Source organism: Thalassophryne amazonica, chromosome 23, assembly GCF_902500255.1.
Source record: "Thalassophryne amazonica chromosome 23, fThaAma1.1, whole genome shotgun sequence".
Lineage (NCBI taxonomy): Eukaryota > Metazoa > Chordata > Actinopteri > Batrachoidiformes > Batrachoididae > Thalassophryne > Thalassophryne amazonica.
Window position 1 is genome coordinate 34,962,533 of NC_047125.1, and position 22,935 is coordinate 34,985,467.

At 41.2% G+C, this 22,935-nt stretch overlaps 1 protein-coding gene and 3 long non-coding RNA genes across 5 annotated transcripts; 2 read left to right on the plus strand and 2 right to left on the minus strand.

The window, feature by feature from the left end:
• Window positions 1-838: 838 nt before the first annotated feature.
• Window positions 839-20,086, plus strand: LOC117504651 (mamu class II histocompatibility antigen, DR alpha chain-like). Its single transcript, XM_034164151.1, is given in 5 exon segments — window positions 839-957; window positions 1,049-1,098; window positions 1,100-1,295; window positions 12,581-12,865; window positions 19,438-20,086. Coding segments are annotated over 5 exon segments (702 nt in total). The 5' UTR covers window positions 839-908; the 3' UTR covers window positions 19,560-20,086.
• On the plus strand, window positions 14,797-17,307 carry LOC117504653. Its single transcript, XR_004558864.1, has 3 exons — window positions 14,797-14,821; window positions 15,812-15,990; window positions 17,229-17,307. It is a non-coding gene; the product is annotated as an uncharacterized LOC117504653 (long non-coding RNA).
• On the minus strand, window positions 15,349-19,417 carry LOC117504656. 2 transcript variants are annotated; one of them, XR_004558867.1, is made up of 3 exons: window positions 19,386-19,417; window positions 15,806-15,994; window positions 15,349-15,575 (listed from the first exon to the last, which is right to left on the minus strand). It is a non-coding gene; the product is annotated as an uncharacterized LOC117504656 (long non-coding RNA). The 2 variants fall into 2 exon arrangements; XR_004558868.1 differs by lacking the exon at window positions 19,386-19,417 and adding an exon at window positions 16,805-17,019.
• On the minus strand, window positions 17,184-18,050 carry LOC117504654. Its single transcript, XR_004558865.1, has 2 exons — window positions 18,004-18,050; window positions 17,184-17,833 (listed from the first exon to the last, which is right to left on the minus strand). It is a non-coding gene; the product is annotated as an uncharacterized LOC117504654 (long non-coding RNA).
• Window positions 20,087-22,935: the final 2,849 nt, after the last annotated feature.

Consider the following 22,935-nt stretch of genomic DNA (forward strand, 5'->3'; position numbering starts at 1 on the left):
CACATTCATAACATACAGTGTGTCAATGAAACACAAACATTTGAGATAAATTGAACTCATCAACAATTCAGCACAGAATCAGACCAGAAACAGAACTAAAAGATTTTCATATTTGTCTTTGGGCTTCAGGACACGAGGTCAGATCGGACCCTGAGTGGAAGCGTTGTGTGCAGTGATAGTTTCCAAAAGCACCGCTAGACTAAAAATTTCAGAACATCAAACAGTTTGTCAAAACAATACTATTTACTGTTTTTTCATATATAGGAATAATTATTGTGCAGACTTAAGTTTATCCTTTTCATCCGGCCCTCAACAATATTTTCTGTTTCTCATTTGGCCCTTTACAAAAACTAACTGCCCCCCTGCTCTGAGGGGACACACCTTCACATGTCCTTCTCCAGAGTCTCTGGGCTCCTGAGATTCATAACACCTGAGAACACAGGTGTTATGAATCTGCTCTGACTTCATTAAATTAACTCAAATCAGCTGATCTGGTTTCCTCGTCTCAGGGTTTGTGAAGCTTTCTCTGAAACAAGAGAACCCAGAACCTTCTTACCGTGAGGCTGCGGTCATAAACACTAACTGTGCTGCCACACATTTATTAAAATTAATTTCAGCTAAAACAGCAGTGAAAGTTTGTTTGGATCATTTTATGTTTTTGAATCTGTTTTTGTCAAATCTCTTCATTCTAGTTGAATGTTTTTTAAGTAAAAAGTGAATAAAATTACACCTTTAAAAATAAAAATGTACTATTTATTGATTATCAAACTGTTCAGTGCGGCGTCAGTCAGCGGCTGTTTACCCGGAGACGGATGACGTCACGCGGTGTCTGTATTGTCATTGGCTGAGCGGTGAGACCGGAGCTGCAGCTGTTTGTGTTTCTGTCAGTTTTTGAGCTGCGGATCAACATGAAGCTGGTTCTGGTTCTGGTTCTGGTTCTGAGGGTGTCAGCAGACAGTAAGTGTTTCACTCACGTGTTGTTTGTGTCGTCAGTAAACAACGTGTTTACAAACAAAGTCGTCAGTTTGAGAGTGTTTTGTGTCTTCAGTTCTTCATGAGGACCTGTACATCAGTGGATGTTCAGACACGGACGGAGAGAAACATGTACAGTCTGGAAGGAGAAGAGGTTTCATACATCGACTTCATCAAGAAGAAAGCGGTCGAACCTCAACCTCCGTTTGTGGATCACATGACCGTCACAGGACAGTATGAACAAGCTGTGGCTAATCTGCAGGTCTGCAGACAGAGTCTGAATATAGTCCGTCAGGCTCTGAAGAACATCTCACTGGAACTCGGTAAGTAAACAAACAAACAAACAATCATTAACATTTATTATGTTCAGCGAAACAAATGTCTGTAAATGATTTTAAGATTAATTTGACTCTAACGAGGTGAGTTCTGCTCTGGTTTACTCTTTACCAGGTTAAGTTAGTATTAATTTATTAACTCGTCGTCTTTCTAACCTTCTGGATGGAATCAAATCTGTCTCCAGATTCTGAGATTTAAAAACTATTAAATTTACAGAACTGAATTCTGATGAATTGAAATTCCAGAATAAATTAAAAACTCCTGTTTTTAAGAGAACAATTTAAAATACAAACAAATCAATTATTACAAAGTTATTGATCAGGAAACAAAGTCAAATCTTTAATAAAGTGAAATATATATGAAATATATGAAGGACACAGTTTTTGAGCCCTTTGATGAATTTACAGTAAATCATCACTTTCACACCAGATTTCAATTTGAATTTTAGACTCACATCAAAGGATTCAAATCTTTTATCAGTGACACACAAAAACATCTCTTTTCTGAAAAAAGGTTGAAGAAAAAAAATGCTTCCTGAAGTCAAAAACAGCACTGAGGTTCTCTGGACAAGAAACCACCAAAAACTAAGAAAATACAACCAGTTAAAAATCTTTATTTGTTTGACTGAGCCACTTAAAACCTCCAGAACATGTTTGGAGAATGTTTTTATTTCACTGCTGTTTGGTTCATTTACAGAGAAATGTGTCCAGAATCTTTAAGGTAAAAAACATTTTTTTTTACAGTGACTGACATTTTTATTAATTCCAGTGATGCAAACTTCACGTCTGATGAAATTATATCATCAATCTGATCAAAATGTTTTTTTATATATATATATGGCTACGATGGCACACGCGCTCTGATCGGCTGATTTCTGGTCTGATATTTTCCCGCGTGTTGCCCGGTGAGAAGGTGGTCTTGCTTTCATTTACCGGGACAGTTTTTCCTGCAGGCGTATGGGTCCGAACCCGTTCAGCTCCTTTGAGCTGCAGATGATTGAGGTCGGGAACACTGACTGTTTTAATATACCGTCCTCCTGGTCCTTCACGTGCATGTTTACAGGATTTTTCTCAATGTAGATTTTATCTTCCGTTATTAAAGTAGAGAATGTTTTACTTCTTGGAGATTTTTAACATACATAATGATGATACTTTATTTCATGTAGCCTCACAGTCGCTGACACTCAGACTCATCTGATTTTGAACAGCATGTTTCTGGTCCTACACATAACAAAGGTCATCCACTGGACCTTGTTTTCTCCTTTGGCCTTAACATGGACTAGCTGCTGTGTGTATTTTAATTTGTCCTTTATTTTAAACAGTCACTCTCATAAGGTGAATTATAAATCAAACAGCTGTTGTGAAATTCTCAGGATTATTTGAGCCCAGTTGTTTTAATAGTTGTCGTGATGCTGAGTCTTTTGCTCAGACTTTTAATAGTCATTGCTTGTCTGTCCTAAACGAGGTTGCACCTATAAGGCACAAAATATCTTCTCCAAAAAAATCCCTTGCCCCTGGATGAATGAAGATATTATGTCATTCAGAAGAACATGTCATAAGGTGGAGTGTTTGTGGAAATCTACAAAACTTGAAGTCCAGGACATTAACTGGCTAGAAGACCAGGATAACAGGTCCAGACGTAACAACATTAAAATCATCAACTTCCCAGAATGCACAGAGGGAGCCAACGCTAAAGACTTCTTCAAAATGTGGCTGCCAAAAACCATGAACCTCACGGTGAAAAACAACTGGATCAAGATGGACAGGTGTCACCACACTCAGCACAGCAGACGGAGTCCACAAGACCAAAGGTCGTCTACATTTGTCTCCATAACTACACAGACAAACAGCTCGTCATGCAAAAGACATGAAGCATGTTTGAAATAAGGGAATCCAGGAACCACATTCATCTCTTCAAGGATTTTTCACCTACTGTGGAGAAAAGACAGCGTGAGTTCCTGGAGGTAAAGAGGTCAGTCCAGGCACTGGGGATCCCCTACAGGATGTTCTTCTCAGCTGTGCTACATATTACACATGACAATAAGGTCCAGCTCTTCCAAACTGCAGCAGAAGCACAGAGGTATGTCAAAGAGCTCCAGAAAAACAATACTTCAGATACGATCATAAGGTAATCTGGAGCAATTAAACCAAAGAGTCAAGCCAACGGACATTAATAATACAGAAAACTGAGAGTAATAATATCTGAGACGATGGCGCACAGTGGAATTAGTCATGTTACTTTTCTTTTTTTAAAAACATTACTGTGAAAAGCAATCAAATGAGAGAAACCATCACATACACCCTATCCCCCCCCCCCCCTCCCTTTTTAAAAACAGTCTGTTAGGACACTACAGACCCAGAAAAGTGACAGTGAGGCTGATGAGGGGATCTGGATACTAACTGTCCATGAAAGAGGTTTTTATATAACGTGTCATCTAGGGAGCTCTGATTCATCCTACGTGTTCGATTCAAGGTTAAGTCGGAGGGAACTTAAGAGACCTCACATTCGCCCCACGGTGTGGTTAATGTTACAGCAGGTGTACATATGTTCAAGTTGGTTAGTGTTGAAAAGTATAACCAAATGTTTCTTTGTTTTTGTTTTATTTTCACCAGACAGGAATTTACACCTGAATCTGCGTAGATTAAGGTCAAGCACTGTGGATGCCCAGAACTCCTCTAGAAAGACGGTGTTTATCTGTGACACCAGAAAAAAGTGGTAAATGTCAAATATAAATACCATTAAATTCTGTACATTTAATATCAAAGGGATCCACCATCCAATAAAGTGTAAGAAAATATTAAGTTCCTCAAAAAAGACAACATTCAAATAGCTTTCCAACAAGAAACTCATTTGGTAGATAAAGAACATATGAAATTGAAATGAGACTGGGTAGGTCAGGCCTATTATTACACTGAATAGCAGGGGAGTCACCTTTTTGATTCACAGGGCCACACCATTTGTTCTTAGTACATGTACAGCAGATCCAGAGGGCAGATAGGTCCTTGTCCACGGTACAGTATATGAACACCTATTACTATGATGAACATACGTATACGTCTCTAATCCATCACAGCCATCATGTTGGACAAGGACAGCAACAGTACTGGAGGAACATAAATGTCATCTGACAGTTGTGGGTGGTGACTTCAACTGCAGCTTAGACCATAAGTTAGACAGATCTACAACAACTACTGACAGACAGACAAATGTAGGCGCTCCACTAGCTACAACGCTAGATGATATTAATCTGATAGATAGATGGAGAATTCTGAATCCATCAGTTAGAGATTTTACATTTTATTCTAACCCCCACAACTCATACTCACGAATAGATTTTTTCCTCATACCACCATAAATCATAGGACAAGTAACTGCATGTAACATAGGATCTATCCATAGAAGTGATCATGCCCCAGTCTGTTTACAATTAGTTATGAAAGAAACCACAGCAGAAATATGAAGGTGGAGATTCCCATCATACCTACTTAATGACAAGGAATTTAAAGAGCAACTGGAGGCGGAGATAAAACTATTCTTTGAAATGAATGATAATGGCAAAACAAATCCTGAATATCTTTAGGAAGCTGCAAAGGTCTATATTAGAGGATTCACCATTTCATACATGTCACACTGGAGGAAATCACTGCTGCTGAAGCAAAACAAACTGGAAGCAAATCTAAAAAGCGCAGAAACGGCTCACAAATTTAATCCAACTAGAACAAACCTTATTAAGATACAAACTGTTAAAGCAGCACTAAATTCACTTTTGAACAAGAAGGTCTTCAAAGCATTATTTTATCAAAGGCAACGTCTGTATGAATATGGGAACAAACCTAGTAAATATTTGGCACACATAATAAACCAGAAACAAAACTGTAATATAATAGCAGGGATTAGAGACTCAGGAGGGCAGAGACATTTTGACAGGAAAAGCATTAACTCCGTGTTTTTATCTTTCTACAAGTCCCTATACAAATCTGACAATAACAGCACTAAGGATGCACTTGATAAGTTTTTCTCAAAAATTAAATTATCAACATTGACCAAAGAGAAACAGAAATCTCTAGAGGAGTCTATTCAGGAAAGTGAAATCCTGGAGACAATAAGTCTCATGCGCAGTGGAAAGGCCCCAGGCCCTGATGGAATGCCGATATAATCATTCAAGGCTTTTAGAGACAAGGTCACTCCCTATCTGGCTAAAACATATAATTATAACTATGAGACAGCCCGCCACCTCCCTAAGACAATGTCAGTGGCCAACATTAGCCTGATCTTGGGGAAAAAACAACAACAACAAAAAACAAGAATCCTGAAGACCCAGCTTCTTACAGGCCTGTGTCGCTCATTAATGTGGATGCAAAGATTTTAGGAAAAATTTTGACCTTGAGGACTGAACCACTGATACCTGTTCTGGTAAGATCTGACCAAACAGGCTTTATTAAAGGGAGGAGTTCCTCTAATAACATCAGGAGGCTTCGGAACATAATACAGCTGACCAGTGACGGCGATGTACTTGTAGAGGGACTCGTAGTATCTTTGGACTCATTTAAAGCATTCAATAGGGTTGAATGGCCTCCTGTTCTATACAATGGAAAAATTTAAAATAGGCACAGATTTTATTGATCGGGTAAAGTTGCTATATTACTCCCCAAAAGTGATAGTGAAGACCAGTTCTTATGGCTCGGACCTGTTCTCACTGGAGCGTGGTACCCGTCAAGGGTGCCCATTGAGTCCCCTCCTGTTTGCACTAGCCATTGAACCGCTGGCAGAACTTATTAGATCTACCCCAATGATTAGAGATTTCAATGTTAAAGGCATAATGCATAAAATCTCTCTGTATGCAGACTATGTCCTATTATACTTAGTCAATATAGAGACTACTATACCATGCCTGCTCGAATGCCTGCAACAATTTGGACATGTAGCAGGCTTTAGGGTTAATATACAAAAGACAGAGACCATGCCTATTGGGGCTATGACAGGCTGTGCCCCGCCTTGTAACTTTCACTTTCAGTGGTCACCTAAAGAGATACCTTTGTATGAGAAATGGTCCTTCTCTGGGAAAATAAGTCAAGCATAACCTTAAACCAATCTTAACATGCATTAGGGAAGACCTGCACAGATGGGGAACTCTACCTGTTTCTTGGCTGGGTAGGATAAGCGTGCTCAAAATGTTTCTATGTAGCCTCTCAGTTGTTCGGGTTGTTTCCATAGTAGAGAAGCTTCAATCTTCGACTGGACTGGGTTGCTTGACGTGAGGACGTTTTCGCTTCAAATCACAGAAGCTTCCTCAGCTAAAATTCTTGCTCTGGTAGTCTGATTTCTGTCTTGACTCTTGTAGAGAAGAATAAACAGAAGCTACAAAAGCTGTAGTTTTTAACCTAACCAGACCCCTCCTACCGAGAGGCAGACTGCTATTGGCTCGTGACTAAACAATTGCTCTAATTAGCACCTATGGTACTCTAGTTAGCACCCTCCTAATGACAGGGTAGCTGTCTCTCCTGACGACTCTCCTGATGACGTAAATGACTCATTACCATGAACAAAAGGCTGAAACTGCTTAGACCTGAGTGCCCCATTGTAAACAGGGGACAAAGTGTGTCTCAGACCCCCTCCCCGGTTAAGGCTGGGTTTCAACTGTTTCACATACAATGCTTCCTTCACTCCTCTCTCAAACCATTTCTTTTCTCTGGCTAAGATTTTAACTTCCTTGTCCTCAAACGTGTGGTTAGTGTGTTTAAGGTGGAGTCTGCAGTTCATCTCCACCTTAAAGACACTAGATTTTACAAAACCTTAACTCCTGGCAGCCACAGTCATTTGTTTAGATGGGATGAAGTAATCCAGTGTCCTTTAGCTATTTAAATAATTCTTTATGCATGATGTGTGATGGGTTTTGCAGCAGATTTCCAAGGGACGAGGGACGTAAACACTGTTATGTTCAAAGTGAACCTGAACTACACTGCCCACAATGCTCCCTGCGTCAGCTGGCCAATCATGTTTTGTGCTTAATGATGATGTCATCAGCAAGTGACATCCAGTCTGCGATAAATAAACACACAACTGTTGGACTAAAATGTTTGATTTTAAGGTTTACAAATGTTTTTGACCGTTAAACTTTGCTCACTTTACCAGCAAAAAAATGTTATCGGACTGAAAGTTATTGGAACTAAATTTATCGGAAGATAATTGGTCTGATGATGGTTTTAAAACTTATCTGAAAAGTTAATCCGGTAACAAAATAATTAGCTTTCAATAATTATCTGCTGTCGGATTAGCTGAACTGTGCCCACCGCTGGTTACAACAGAGGACTGTAACAGATTTTTGAACTTTTTTGTAAAAAAGGTTGATGATATTAGGGCCAGTGTAAAACCATGTCTTGATAGCATCCTTAGCATTGGCTCTACAGTGTGCTCCTGGTCCTCATTATCTACTGTCACCTTGGAGGATAAGGTTTAATTTAAAAACAATAAAGATTAAACGGCTGCTTTCTTCCATTTAAGAAATATAGCAAATATTCGTCCCATGCTGTCTATGGCTGATGCTGAGACTCTGATTCATGCTTTTGTTTCTTCTAGATTGGACTATTGTAATGCTTTGTTTTCTGGTTTACCACAGTCCAACATCTGGGGTCTTCAACTGGTTCAAAATGCTGCTGCCAGACTTCTGACACGAAGCAGAAGGTTTGATCATATTACGCCGGTTCTAGAATCCCTTCACTGGCTTCTGGTCTCTTTGAGATCGGATATTAAAGTATTACTATTGGCCTATAAAATTGGTCATGGACTGGCGCCCCCCTATCTGTCCGGCCTGGTTGAGTCCTATGTGCCGGCTCGGGCTCTGTGTTCTCAGGGTGCAGGATTATTGTGTTTCCCGAGGGTGAAGAAAAAGGTCAGTGGGTTACAGAGCTTTCTATCACGGCGTCCCAGCTCTGTGGAATGATCTGCCTGCGCAGATACGACAGTCGGACTCTGTGGAGATTTTTAAAGCCAGTCTGAAGACACGCTTGTTCTCCCTGTTTTATCATTAGTATTTTATATGATTGTGTGTCTTTTTTTATTCCTTTTATTTGTTTTACTTCTTTTACTTATGTTTAAATTTTTTATCGTGTTTTAATCTTATTTCATTTTATTCTGCTTTTAAATGATGTTTGTGAAGCACCTTGAGGCGATTAGTTGTGATTTGGCGCTATATAAATTAATAAATTATTATTATTGTTATAACCCTCTTCCTGCCTGTTAGATGTTGTGTCACATCGCTGTTTCTAAAGGTGTTTCATGTTGTTGGCCCACATGTTGTCAAACTGATTCATATTTCCTTTTCAACTGGGACATTCCCAAGTTCCCTCAAACAAACAGCTTTAAGTCTGATTTTGAAAAAGCCAGATTTGGACCCATCTGAGCAGAGCAACTATAGGCCAAAATCAAAAATGCCTTTTCTGGCCAAAGTTGTGGAAAAAGTAATGGCAGGGCAGTTGGATACGTCTCAGTCTGGGTTCCACAAGATGCACCCTGACACTGCCTTGTTAAAAGTCTCAAATGATCTACTGATGGCTGTGGACTCTGGTCAGTACAGTGTGTTGGTTTTATTGGATCTTTTGATACAGTCGAACAGAAAATACTGTTACATCGACTGCAATATGAAATAAGAATTTCAGGGACAGATTTAAAGTGGTTTTAGCTGACCTAAGAAACTGTTTTATTGTATCAAGGACTGGTTTCAGTTAAATTCCAGTAAGACAGAATCTCTGATCAATGCTCCTGAACAGAAAGTTCCTGTAATCAAACACCACCGTGGTTTTCTGGCTCTTCTTCTCAGTCCTGTCTCAGAAACCTTGGTGTTCTGTTTGACCAGTCTGTGTCTCTGCACAGCTGTTCAAGACATCTGGTTAAAAACTGATTTTATCATTTGAGAAATATGTCTAAATTGAGAGCAACATTATCCATGCCTGATCTGGAGATGATGATTCATGCTTTTACTCTTGTTTAGATAACTGTAACTCTCTTTTTACTTGTTGTAACAAATCTGCAGTCACTCGTCTCCAGATGGTGCAGAATGCTGCCCCGAGGCTTTTAACAGGAACTAACAGAAGGACACACATCACACCAGTTTTATCTTCTTTACATTGGTTACCTGTGAAGTTCAGAATTGATTTTAAAATTTTAGTCTTGACTTTTAGAGCTCTTAATGGACAGGCCCCCCAATACATCACAGACCTGTTAACCCCCAATTCTTCTGGCTGTTCTCTTCAGTCCTCGGCCCAGAACCTTCTGAAGGTCCCTAACACCCAGTTTAAAACTCGGGGACCTGACATTTCAAGCCCCCAGGCTGTGGAACACCCTGCTCCCCGTCTCTCCATGTGGCCGACTCTGTTGATTCCTTTAAAAAGCAGCTTAAGACACTTTGAATTAGTGGCTCTACTTTTTTGTTTTTATTTTGATGTTTTAACTTTATTTTCTATGTCTTTGTATCTATTTTACTGCACTCTGTAAAGCACTTTGTGATCGGTATCTGTGAAAGGTGCTATAGAAATAAAGTTTACTTACTTACAGTGGTGGTTACAGATAACCAAAAAATTAACTTTGATAACAGATAATCAGATAACTTAAAAGTTATCTTTGATAAAGATAAAACGATAAACCACCCAAAAATGTATCGGAAGTTACAGATAACTGATAAATTGCAGTATTGTCTCTGGTACGCTTGCAACTATTAAAAAGCTGATTTTGAGTTTAACACCACGATTGCTTCTGAAAGCATCAAAAGCAAAAACAGACCCAAACAATGAGTCAGCACTTCTGTCTTTGAGTGTCCTGCCCCCTGCTGGAAGCTCCTGTTTACTACATGGCTTCCAGCACAGAAGCAGTTGAGAGGAGCCACAAAGCTCAGCTCTCTACTCAGTCACAACTCTGCCATCAGGCGGAGGTCTTGGAAAATACAGCAGTGCTGAGTTTTGGTTTGATTTATAAATAAAATTAATACCAATAGAATAACTCTATTAATGTCAATCCTGTCATTTGTACAAAGTTAAAATATAACATATATCTTTTAATGTTGAATAATGCACTAATTCTGAAGTTTTATAACAAACAGACAGATGGCAAAGGGTTCTGGGTAAAAGTGCCTCTGGTAACACTGATTGGTTGACTCATTCATTCTATGTAAACCAACACATTAATGTGAGGTGTGTTGATGTTTACAGATAAATATGCTTTTGTAAAATATGCCATTTTTTTATTTGTTAAAAAAAAGGCATTTTCAAAAGAAGCCAAGTTGTAATTCGATAACCGGTGTCAAAATAAATAGAACACTGTCATGATCTACTGGTGCCAGACGTTCAGTACTTAAGCTGGGTTTACACTGTGCGAGTTTTGGCCCTTTTTCAGCTGATTTTTGACGCATGCAAGAATCTTTTGGATCGCACTGAGTTTCAGGTTAATCACGCATCCTGCATCGTTTAGTATACATGGAGTAACAAGCTGTGTTTAACATCTCACAACTACCTCCTGATCGCTGATCGTATGGTCAGATGAAAATCAAACCTGTTTGATATTCTGGTCACCCGTCGTGAGGGTATCCCGCTGCTGAAGCGCTACAAACGTCCAACCTCACACTGTGCCTGTGCAAACACTGGAGAGAGCATAAAGTCTTGTAATTTTTTTTTTTAAACTTTGATGTCTCCCATCGAGAGTTTTTGTAAAAAATAAGAAATGTGAATTAAATTTGGAAAAAAAAGCTTCTGCTTATGTTTTGCTTCAGGAAACACGAGTCCGATGTGTGGTTGTTGAACGTACAATGTGTGTGAGAACATATATCGTGCGCTCTGAACTTTTACACAGTGTGGTTCTGTGGTACAGTTTGAACTGGAACCGAGTACAGTGATTGAAAATATCATAGTGTCTGCCTAGCTTCAGTTTGAATACTGCCATGAACACTACTGGCCAGTAGATGGCAGTAGAGACCATGAAAACTTGCCAAAACAAAATTCCAGATAATCCGTGTCTGCTACATTTAAGATGCGTGGAATTTAATAAACGCAAACACAATAACAATGTCTATAAACCCAGAGAATATATTCACAAGCATTTTAGGCACTAGAGTTTAATGCTGTTGTCCGTGGAGCCTGAACAGAGTGTCTCAAATGTATTTCTCATGTTGTGAACGTACTGAGATTAGACTATCCTACCCATAATGAACTGGGCACAGCATGTCCACACTAAAACCTTAAAAATTAGTGCATTACTTTAAAACTAAAACATATATCTGATATTTTCACTTTATAAAACTTCAGACGTGACATTAATGTAAATAACTTGTCCAAAATTAGTTTCATTAAAATTTGAACCATAAGTTAAAAATGTATGCCTCTGGATGACTTGGGTGATATTGCCCGCGTATCAGTATGGGGTTAAAAGAAATTAGTTTTTTTAGGGGGGGGGGGGTTGTTTTTTTTTTTGGTGATCAGTTCTCCTTTGCCTGCAGAGGATAGAGCAGTTTCTTCTAGAGGCAGCTCTCCTCTGTTTGCAGAGGGTAGAACTACACATCTGCTACAAAACATTTAACAGGTGATTTTAAATTTTAAAAATGTTTGTAGCTGTTCAGCTTTATTTATCACGTTAACAGTCTAAAAATTATCGGACAAGAATTTATTGGAAGATTATTAGTCCAATAATGGTTTTCAAAGTTATCTGAAAAGATAATCTGATAATGAAAACATTATCTTCGATAATTATTGGTTATCGGATTATCGGAATTGTGCCCACCACTGCTTACTTATTAGGGTGAGATTGAGATGATTGATCTGCTGGGGTGCCCCCTAGTGGGAGCAGCTGGAAGAAAGAAGTAATTCTTTGTAAATTATTAAATAAATTATTATTATTATTATACCTGTCTCTGGTTTGCTGTTTATATGAGCTGATAAATTAAATTTTCTGTATATCATGTAAATCAGATTATTGGTTGTAAACGCTTTATTTTTGTTTCAGATCAGATTCTTTGCCTTGATAAAAGGGATAATTCCATCAACCTAGAATTTTTGTTGCCTTTTCTAAAATAGGCTTTGTGGACAGTTTTAATTTCAGACAGTGATTGACAGCTTCAAAGAACACACATAATTATTAGGCAAGTTCTGGGAATTAATTTTATCACTGGACAAATTCAGAGCTCCAACATGTTAATGAACCTCAGTGTCTGACAAAAGAAAAGTGAGTTTTGGCTTTTCAGGGGAACGTGTGTGTGTGTGTGTGTGTGTGTGTGTGTGTGTTTTCTCTGCAGATGCTCCTTCTGCTCCAGTCATTTATGACAGAGACGACGTGGAGCTCGGTGAGGAGAACCACCTCATCTGCTACGTGACCGGATTCTATCCAGCTCCTGTTAAAGTCCACTGGACCAAGAACGGACAGAACGTGACTGACGGAACCAGCCTCAACGTTCCCTACCCCAACAAAGACGGAACCTACACCCAGCTGTCCACGCTGAAGATCGTCCCACAGCTGGGAGACATTTACAGCTGTACAGTGGAACACCGAGCCCTGGACCAACCACTGACCAGGATGTGGGGTGAGGAACCTTTACTGAGAAAAACACAACTGACAACAGACCAAAACAAGACACAAAGACGACAGAAGAAACCTCAGATACAGACTGTGTCTGAAGTTTGTGTTTGAACCCTGTTTTCGTTCTCTTTTTTTTCAGCGGTGAAGGTGCGGCAGCCCGGTCTCGGACCTTCAGTTTGCTGTAGTTTGTTTCTGAACCTTGTTTTCGTTCTCTCTTTTTTTCAGAGGTGAAGGTGCGGCAGCCCGGTCTCGGACCTTCAGTTTTCTGTAGTTTGTTTCTGAACCTTGTTTCGTTCTCTCTTTTTTTCAGAGGTGAAGGTGGGGCAGTCCGGTCTCTGACCTTCAGTTTGCTGTAGTTTGTTTCTGAACCTTGTTTTCGTTCTCTTTTTTTTCAGAGGTGAAGGTGCGGCTGCCCGGTCTCGGACCTTCAGTTTTCTGTAGTTTGTTTCTGAACCTTGTTTCGTTCTCTCTTTTTTTCAGAGGTGAAGGTGGGGCAGTCCGGTCTCTGACCTTCAGTTTGCTGTAGTTTGTTTCTGAACCTTGTTTTCGTTCTCTTTTTTTTCAGAGGTGAAGGTGCGGCTGCCCGATCTCGGACCTTCAGTTTTCTGTAGTTTGTTTCTGAACCTTGTTTTCATTCTCTTTTTTTCAGAGGTGAAGGTGGGGCAGTCCGGTCTCTGACCTTCAGTTTGCTGTAGTTTGTTTCTGAACCTTGTTTTCGTTCTCTTTTTTTTCAGAGGTGAAGGTGCGGCTGCCCGGTCTCGGACCTTCAGTTTTCTGTAGTTTGTTTCTGAACCTTGTTTTCATTGTCTTTTTTTCAGAGGTGAAGGTGGGGCAGTCCGGTCTCGGACCTTCAGTTTGCTTCTGAACCTTGTTTCGTTCTCTCTTTTTTTCAGAGGTGAAGGTGCGGCAGCCCGGTCTCGGACCTTCAGTTTTCTGTAGTTTGTTTCTGAACCTTGTTTCGTTCTCTCTTTTTTTCAGAGGTGAAGGTGGGGCAGTCCGGTCTCTGACCTTCAGTTTGCTGTAGTTTGTTTCTGAACCTTGTTTTCGTTCTCTTTTTTTTCAGAGGTGAAGGTGCGGCTGCCCGGTCTCGGACCTTCAGTTTGCTGTAGTTTGTTTCTGAACCCTGTTTTCGTTCTCTTTTTTTCAGAGGTGAAGGTGTGGCTGCCCGGTCTCGGACCTTTAGTTTGCTGTAGTTTGTTTCTGAACCTTGTTTTCGTTCTCTTTTTTTTCAGAGGTGAAGGTGCGGCTGCCCGGTCTCGGACCTTCAGTTTTCTGTAGTTTGTTTCTGAACCTTGTTTTCGTTCTCTTTTTTTTCAGAGGTGAAGGTGCGGCTGTCCGGTCTCGGACCTTCAGTTTGCTGTAGTTTGTTTCTGAACCTTGTTTTCGTTCTCTTTTTTTTCAGAGGTGAAGGTGCGGCAGTCCGGTCTCGGACCTTCAGTTTGCTGTAGTTTGTTTCTGAACCTTGTTTTCGTTCTCTTTTTTTTCAGAGGTGAAGGTGCGGCAGTCCGATCTCGGACCTTCAGTTTGCTGTAGTTTGTTTCTGAACCCTGTTTTCGTTCTCTTTTTTTTTCAGAGGTGAAGGTGCGGTTGCCCGGTCTCGGACCTTCAGTTTGCTGTAGTTTGTTTCTGAACCCTGTTTTCGTTGTCTTTTTTTTCAGAGGTGAAGGTGCGGCTGCCCGGTCTCGGACCTTCAGTTTGCTGTAGTTTGTTTCTGAACCTTGTTTTCGTTGTCTTTTTTTTCAGAAGTGAAGGTGCGGCTGCCCGGTCTCGGACCTTCAGTTTGCTGTAGTTTGTTTCTGAACCTTGTTTCGTTCTCTCTTTTTTCAGAGGTGAAGGTGGAGCAGCCCGGTCTCGGACCTTCAGTTTGCTGTAGTTTGTTTCTGAACCTTGTTTTCGTTCTCTTTTTTTCAGAGGTGAAGGTGCGGCAGCCCCGTCTCGGACCTTCAGTTTTCTGTAGTTTGTTTCGTTCTCTCTTTTTTTCAGAGGTGAAGGTGCGGCAGCCCGGTCTCAGACCTTCAGTTTGCTGTAGTTTGTTTCTGAACCTTGTTTCGTTCTCTCTTTTTTCAGAGGTGAAGGTGGAGCAGCCCGGTCTCGGACCTTCAGTTTGCTGTAGTTTGTTTCTGAACCTTGTTTTCGTTCTCTTTTTTTCAGAGGTGAAGGTGCGGCAGCCCGGTGTCTGACCTTCAGTTTTCTGTAGTTTGTTTCTGAACCTTGTTTCGTTCTCTCTTTTTTTCAGAGGTGAAGGTGCGGCTGCCCGGTCTCTGACCTTCAGTTTTCTGTAGTTTGTTTCTGAACCTTGTTTCGTTCTCTCTTTTTTTCAGAGGTGAAGGTGCGGCAGCCCGGTCTCTGACCTTCAGTTTTCTGTAGTTTGTTTCTGAACCTTGTTTCGTTCTCTCTTTTTTTCAGAGGTGAAGGTGCGGCAGCCCGGTCTCTGACCTTCAGTTTGCTGTAGTTTGTTTCTGAACCTTGTTTCGTTCTCTCTTTTTTTCAGAGGTGAAGGTGCGGCAGCCCGGTCTCTGACCTTCAGTTTTCTGTAGTTTGTTTCTGAACCTTGTTTCGTTCTCTCTTTTTTTCAGAGGTGAAGGTGCGGCTGCCCGGTCTCGGACCTTCAGTTTGCTGTAGTTTGTTTCTGAACCTTGTTTCGTTCTCTCTTTTTTTCAGAGGTGAAGGTGCGGCTGCCCGGTCTCTGACCTTCAGTTTTCTGTAGTTTGTTTCTGAACCTTGTTTCGTTCTCTCTTTTTTTCAGAGGTGAAGGTGCGGCAGCCCGGTCTCGGACCTTCAGTTTGCTGTAGTTTGTTTCTGAACCTTGTTTCGTTCTTTCTTTTTGTCAGAGGTGAAGGTGCGGCAGCCCGGTCTCGGACCTTCAGTTTGCTGTAGTTTGTTTCTGAACCTTGTTTCGTTCTCTTTTTTTCAGCGGTGAAGGTGCGGCAGCCCGGTCTCGGACCTTCAGTTTTCTGTAGTTTGTTTCTGAACCTTGTTTTCGTTCTCTTTTTTCAGAGGTGAAGGTGCGGCAGCCCGGTCTCGGACCTTCAGTTTTCTGTAGTTTGTTTCTGAACCTTGTTTTCGTTCTCTTTTTTCAGAGGTGAAGGTGCGGCTGCCCGGTCTCGGACCTTTAGTTTTCTGTAGTTTGTTTCTGAACCCTGTTTTCGTTGTCTTTTTTTTCAGAGGTGAAGGTGCGGCTGCCCGGTCTCGGACCTTCAGTTTGCTGTAGTTTGTTTCTGAACCCTGTTTTCGTTGTCTTTTTTTTCAGAAGTGAAGGTGCGGCTGCCCGGTCTCGGACCTTCAGTTTGCTGTAGTTTGTTTCTGAACCTTGTTTTGTTCTCTTTTTTTCAGAGGTGAAGGTGCGGCTGCCCGGTCTCTGACCTTCAGTTTTCTGTAGTTTGTTTCGTTCTCTCTTTTTTTCAGAGGTGAAGGTGCGGCTGCCCGGTCTCGGACCTTCAGTTTGCTGTAGTTTGTTTCTGAACCTTGTTTTCGTTCTCTTTTTTTCAGAGGTGAAGGTGCGGCAGCCCGGTCTCTGACCTTCAGTTTTCTGTAGTTTGTTTCTGAACCTTGTTTCGTTCTCTCTTTTTTTCAGAGGTGAAGGTGCGGCTGCCCGGTCTCTGACCTTCAGTTTTCTGTAGTTTGTTTCTGAACCTTGTTTCGTTCTCTCTTTTTTTCAGAGGTGAAGGTGCGGCAGCCCGGTTTCTGACCTTCAGTTTTCTGTAGTTTGTTTCTGAACCTTGTTTCGTTCTCTCTTTTTTTCAGAGGTGAAGGTGCGGCAGCCCGGTCTCTGACCTTCAGTTTTCTGTAGTTTGTTTCTGAACCTTGTTTCGTTCTCTCTTTTTTCAGAGGTGAAGGTGCGGCAGCCCGGTCTCTGACCTTCAGTTTGCTGTAGTTTGTTTCTGAACCTTGTTTCGTTCTCTCTTTTTTTCAGAGGTGAAGGTGCGGCAGCCCGGTCTCTGACCTTCAGTTTGCTGTAGTTTGCTTCTGAACCTTGTTTTCGTTCTCTTTTTTCAGAGGTGAAGGTGCGGCAGCCCGGTCTCTGACCTTCAGTTTTCTGTAGTTTGTTTCTGAACCTTGTTTCGTTCTCTCTTTTTTCAGAGGTGAAGGTGCGGCTGCCCGGTCTCGGACCTTCAGTTTGCTGTAGTTTGTTTCTGAACCTTGTTTCGTTCTCTCTTTTTTTCAGAGGTGAAGGTGCGGCAGCCCGGTCTTGGACCTTCAGTTTGCTGTAGTTTGTTTCTGAACCTTGTTTCGTTCTCTTTTTTCAGAGGTGAAGGTGCGGCTGCCCGGTCTTGGACCTTCAGTTTTCTGTAGTTTGTTTCTGAACCTTGTTTCGTTCTCTCTTTTTTCAGAGGTGAAGGTGCGGCAGCCCGGTCTCTGACCTTCAGTTTTCTGTAGTTTGTTTCTGAACCTTGTTTTCGTTCTCTTTTTTCAGAGGTGAAGGTGCGGCTGCCCGGTCTCGGACCTTCAGTTTTCTGTAGTTTGTTTCTGAACCTTGTTTTCGTTCTCTTTTTTCAGAGGTGAAGGTGCGGCTGCCCGGTCTCGGACCTTCAGTTTTCTGTAGTTTGTTTCTGAACCTTGTTTCGTTCTCTTTTTTTCAGAGGTGAAGGTGCGGCTGCCCGGTCTCGGACCTTCAGTTTTCTGTAGTTTGCTTCTGAACCTTGTTTCGTTCTCTTTTTTCAGAGGTGAAGGTGCGGCAGTCTGGTCTCTGACCTTCAGTTTTCTGTAGTTTGTTTCTGAACCTTGTTTTCGTTCTCTTTTTTTTCAGAGGTGAAGGTGGAGCAGCCCGGTCTCAGACCTTCAGTTTTCTGTAGTTTGTTTCTGAACCTTGTTTTCGTTCTCTTTTTTCAGAGGTGAAGGTGCGGCTGCCCGGTCTCGGACCTTCAGTTTTCTGTAGTTTGTTTCTGAACCTTGTTTCGTTCTCTTTTTTTCAGAGGTGAAGGTGCGGCTGCCCGGTCTCGGACCTTCAGTTTTCTGTAGTTTGTTTCTGAACCTTGTTTTCGTTCTCTTTTTTTTCAGAGGTGAAGGTGGAGCAGCCCGGTCTCAGACCTTCAGTTTTCTGTAGTTTGCTTCTGAACCTTGTTTCGTTCTCTCTTTTTTTCAGAGGTGAAGGTGCAGCAGCCCGGTCTCAGACCTTCAGTTTTCTGTAGTTTGCTTCTGAACCTTGTTTCGTTCTCTTTTTTCAGAGGTGAAGGTGGAGCAGCCCGGTCTCAGACCTTCAGTTTTCTGTAGTTTGCTTCTGAACCTTTTTTCGTTCTCTTTTTTCAGAGGTGAAGGTGCAGCAGCCCGGTCTCAGACCTTCAGTTTTCTGTAGTTTGTTTCTGAACCTTGTTTCGTTCTCTTTTTTTCAGAGGTGAAGGTGCGGCAGCCCGGTCTTGGACCTTCAGTTTGCTGTAGTTTGTTTCTGAACCTTGTTTCGTTCTCTTTTTTCAGAGGTGAAGGTGCGGCTGCCCGGTCTTGGACCTTCAGTTTTCTGTAGTTTGTTTCTGAACCTTGTTTCGTTCTCTCTTTTTTCAGAGGTGAAGGTGCGGCAGCCCGGTCTCTGACCTTCAGTTTTCTGTAGTTTGTTTCTGAACCTTGTTTTCGTTCTCTTTTTTCAGAGGTGAAGGTGCGGCTGCCCGGTCTCGGACCTTCAGTTTTCTGTAGTTTGTTTCTGAACCTTGTTTTCGTTCTCTTTTTTCAGAGGTGAAGGTGCGGCTGCCCGGTCTCGGACCTTCAGTTTTCTGTAGTTTGTTTCTGAACCTTGTTTCGTTCTCTTTTTTTCAGAGGTGAAGGTGCGGCTGCCCGGTCTCGGACCTTCAGTTTTCTGTAGTTTGCTTCTGAACCTTGTTTCGTTCTCTTTTTTCAGAGGTGAAGGTGCGGCAGTCTGGTCTCTGACCTTCAGTTTTCTGTAGTTTGTTTCTGAACCTTGTTTTCGTTCTCTTTTTTTTCAGAGGTGAAGGTGGAGCAGCCCGGTCTCAGACCTTCAGTTTTCTGTAGTTTGTTTCTGAACCTTGTTTTCGTTCTCTTTTTTCAGAGGTGAAGGTGCGGCTGCCCGGTCTCGGACCTTCAGTTTTCTGTAGTTTGTTTCTGAACCTTGTTTCGTTCTCTTTTTTTCAGAGGTGAAGGTGCGGCTGCCCGGTCTCGGACCTTCAGTTTTCTGTAGTTTGTTTCTGAACCTTGTTTTCGTTCTCTTTTTTTTCAGAGGTGAAGGTGGAGCAGCCCGGTCTCAGACCTTCAGTTTTCTGTAGTTTGCTTCTGAACCTTGTTTCGTTCTCTCTTTTTTTCAGAGGTGAAGGTGCAGCAGCCCGGTCTCAGACCTTCAGTTTTCTGTAGTTTGCTTCTGAACCTTGTTTCGTTCTCTTTTTTCAGAGGTGAAGGTGGAGCAGCCCGGTCTCAGACCTTCAGTTTTCTGTAGTTTGCTTCTGAACCTTTTTTCGTTCTCTTTTTTCAGAGGTGAAGGTGCAGCAGCCCGGTCTCAGACCTTCAGTTTTCTGTAGTTTGCTTCTGAACCTTTTTTCGTTCTCTTTTTTCAGAGGTGAAGGTGCAGCAGCCCGGTCTCTGACCTTCAGTTTTCTGTAGTTTGTTTCTGAACCTTGTTTCGTTCTCTTTTTTCAGAGGTGAAGGTGCGGCAGCCCGGTCTCGGACCTTCAATTTTTTGTGGTGTGGGTCTGACTGTGGGTCTGCTGGGTGTGGCCTGTGGAACCTTCTTCCTCATCAAAGGAAACGAGTGCAGCTGATTGGTCGGAATCAGTGATGTCATGATTGTGGTCTTTAGATGAATAAAAATCATTAATCAGGACTAACCTGATCCTCTGTGATTCTTCATACTTATTTACAATATTGACACATTTGAACTGTATTATACTTGTGATTGATCTTTAAAAGTACTTCCTGTTTGTATTAAATCAGGTCTTTGGGTTGTGATGTGTTTGTCTCCCTGGGGTGATGTCACGTGTTGACTCAGATCTCTCTGAAACATGTTTGATTTTTGTATTGACATGAAGAGGCGGGGCTTAAATATGTGTGAAGATGTTTTTTTTTAAATGTCTCGCTGCAGACAGATGTCAGAACTGCATCTGTTGTTGGCTCAAAGTCTTTTTGCTGTAAACATTTAGTAATTTCACATTAATGGTTTAATCAAACACTTCAAAGCCTGTTTAAATACTGTTTCTTATGATTTTGACTCTGTCTGGTTTTTATTTTTCTGTTGTCTGTAGTTGATTTATATCCACATGAAAGAATAAAAATCAGAGTTTATGGTGAATTTCCTCATTCTGGTTTTTGTCATTTTGAGACCAACACAGACCAGGTGATCTGTCTTCTGATGAGATTTCATTCCTATCAAGAAGCCAAACCTCCACACAGCTGTGTCTGTGCAGTTCTCTCTACTCAGACTTTCACACCTCCCACCGTCGGGTTGACAGTACCTCTTTATCACACTGAGCTCCCCGACCGAGCGACACAGGAATGAAAATACAACAGCAATACATCTTTTCAATATTAAAAAGTACAAATTTGCATGTGCACGCTGTACTTACAGCACAATATTGTCGGGACTCGGAATTGTCGATTTATGCAATGAGACGCACAATTCGACAAGACCGCACATCTCGATAGAACACCGGTCCCCCCTAAAAAAAAAAAAAAAATCGGTCCGCCTGCCTTCCCTGCACATGCGTCATTAGCCGCGGTTCACTGATTATCACCTGGTTTCTGCTTCAAACTGCCTCCAGTCATCATCTGTCTCAGCCACAGATATCTGAAGCTTTTGTGCAACAATCATTTCCACATAAATTCTGCATTATTTCATAATAAAAGATGAAGGAAGCGATCAGAGCGCCACAGCAGCACGAGCTGCTAGCTGATGTGTTCACTGCGCATCGGTCATTTCAGAGCACCAGAGTTTCACCTTGTTTCTGCTTCAAACTGACTTTAGAATGATTTAAGAGGTTTTACTTTGTCATCTGATGGTTTCTAATCACATTAATCCATTTGATCACTTTGGGTGAAGAGAGTCCATCCACAGGAGGTCCTGAGCTCCGAAACGACGCATGCGCAGTGGAGGCAGGGCGGACCGCTTGGTCTGTGACACTGGGCCTCACTATCCCTATGTGTCTGGAGTCACATGACAAAGGATATTTGGTGTGAAACTTGTGCCAAATCAATATCTGGATCTGTACTGGAACAGCTGTGATCACTCTTAGAAAAACTGGAACAACAACAACAAAAAAGACCAGGATGGGTTTGATTTAGAGACTGAAATAATTTTTTAATCTTCAATAACAAAGCTGTCACCTCCTACCTATCCTGGATCCTGTTAGGGTATGACATCAATCATTAAGTCCATGGTCCCCAACCTGGGGTCTGAGACCCCAATTGCAGTTCCCAGGATGGTTGCTGGGTTACATCTGCTGTAAGGTTTTTAAAATGATAAATGCATGTGTTTCATATGAAACATTATAATACCTCACTGAATTATCAACCATACGAGCGAGCGCCAAGCATGGTACACTAAGTCACAAACAGGAAGTGCCAAATTTTGAGTCCACACTGAAACAGGAAATGTCAAATACTTCCTGGATTGACAGACAAGATCTCATGGAATCTCAGTGGAATACTGTGGCAAGTTCACACTGAAACAGAAAGTACCAAAATTTGAGTCCACACTGAAACAGGAAATGTCAAATGTTGAAAACTTCCTGGCATGGGTGGAGCTAGAACGGAGGCCAAGGGTTTCACTGGACTCCCCTGTTTGAACACAGATGATTGACATGTCAGTTCACTGCACATCTGGAAGAGCAGCATTTTGAAATCAGTGACACATTGATGTTGTGTAATTTTTAGTTAAAGAAAGGTGTGCTAATGAAGAACATATCAATTGCCAGGAAAGCATTATATTGTGTATTTCTGATGACATTGAACAGATATTTAACAGAAAATATGTTTTGTGCAAAATGTATGTTCTCTTTCAAAGGAAACTATAAGACCAGAATTTGGAGTTAAAAGTACAATTTGAGTGAAACACTTAATCTATAAAGAAAATTCTGATATTGGATTAAACACTGGATTAACACGAGTACATTTCCATGATATCACGTGCATGTTGACTGAGAGTGACCCCACTGACTGGGTGAATTCTAAGAAGTGAGCTTATTTGCATTTTGCATAATGAAGTCATAAACAACTGTTTTGATTGGTGTAAAAAAGTGTTAAATTTAGAAAGGCCACTCATTTTGGGTGGAGTCACTGACCACTGAAGTGTACAAAATGCATTGTCCAGTGTAAACTCTTCAAAGTGGTTGTGGGGATTTTTGCAACATGATCTCTGTGTGCTGCTTCCCTTTGGCGGCAAAATAAAAACTGTTGCTTTGAGATTTTGACACTTTTCTGTGGAAAAAAAAACACTTTTTTGTGTGTGTTGCTCTATAAAAAAAAAGCCCTCCGTAAAGCTAGGACATCTTACTACTCATCACTAATTGAAGAAAATAAGAACAACCCCAGGTTTCTTTTCAGCACTGTAGCCAGGCTGACAAAGAGTCAGAGCTCTATTGAGCCGAGTATTCCTTTAACTTTAACTAGTAATGACTTCATGACTTTCTTTGCTAATAAAATTTTAACTATTAGAGAAAAAATTACTCATAACCATCCCAAAGACGTATCGTTATCTTTGGCTGCTTTCAGTGATGCCGGTATTTGGTTAGACTCTTTCTCTCAGATTGTTCTGTCTGAGTTATTTTCATTAGTTACTTCATCCAAACCATCAACATGTCTATTAGACCCCATTCCTACCAGGCTGCTCAATGAAGCCCTACCATTAATTAATGCTTCGATCTTAAATATGATCAATCTATCTTTATTAGTTGGCTATGTACCACAGGCTTTTAATGTGGCAGTAATTAAACCATTACTTAAAAAGCCATCACTTGACCCAGCTATCTTAGCTAATTATAGGCCAATCTCCAACCTTCCTTTTCTCTCAAAAATTCTTGAAAGGGTAGTTGTAAAACAGCTAACTGATCATCGCAGAGGAATGGTCTATTTGAAGAGTTTCAGTCAGGTTTTAGAATTCATCATAGTACAGAAACAGCATTAGTGAAGGTTACAAATAATCTT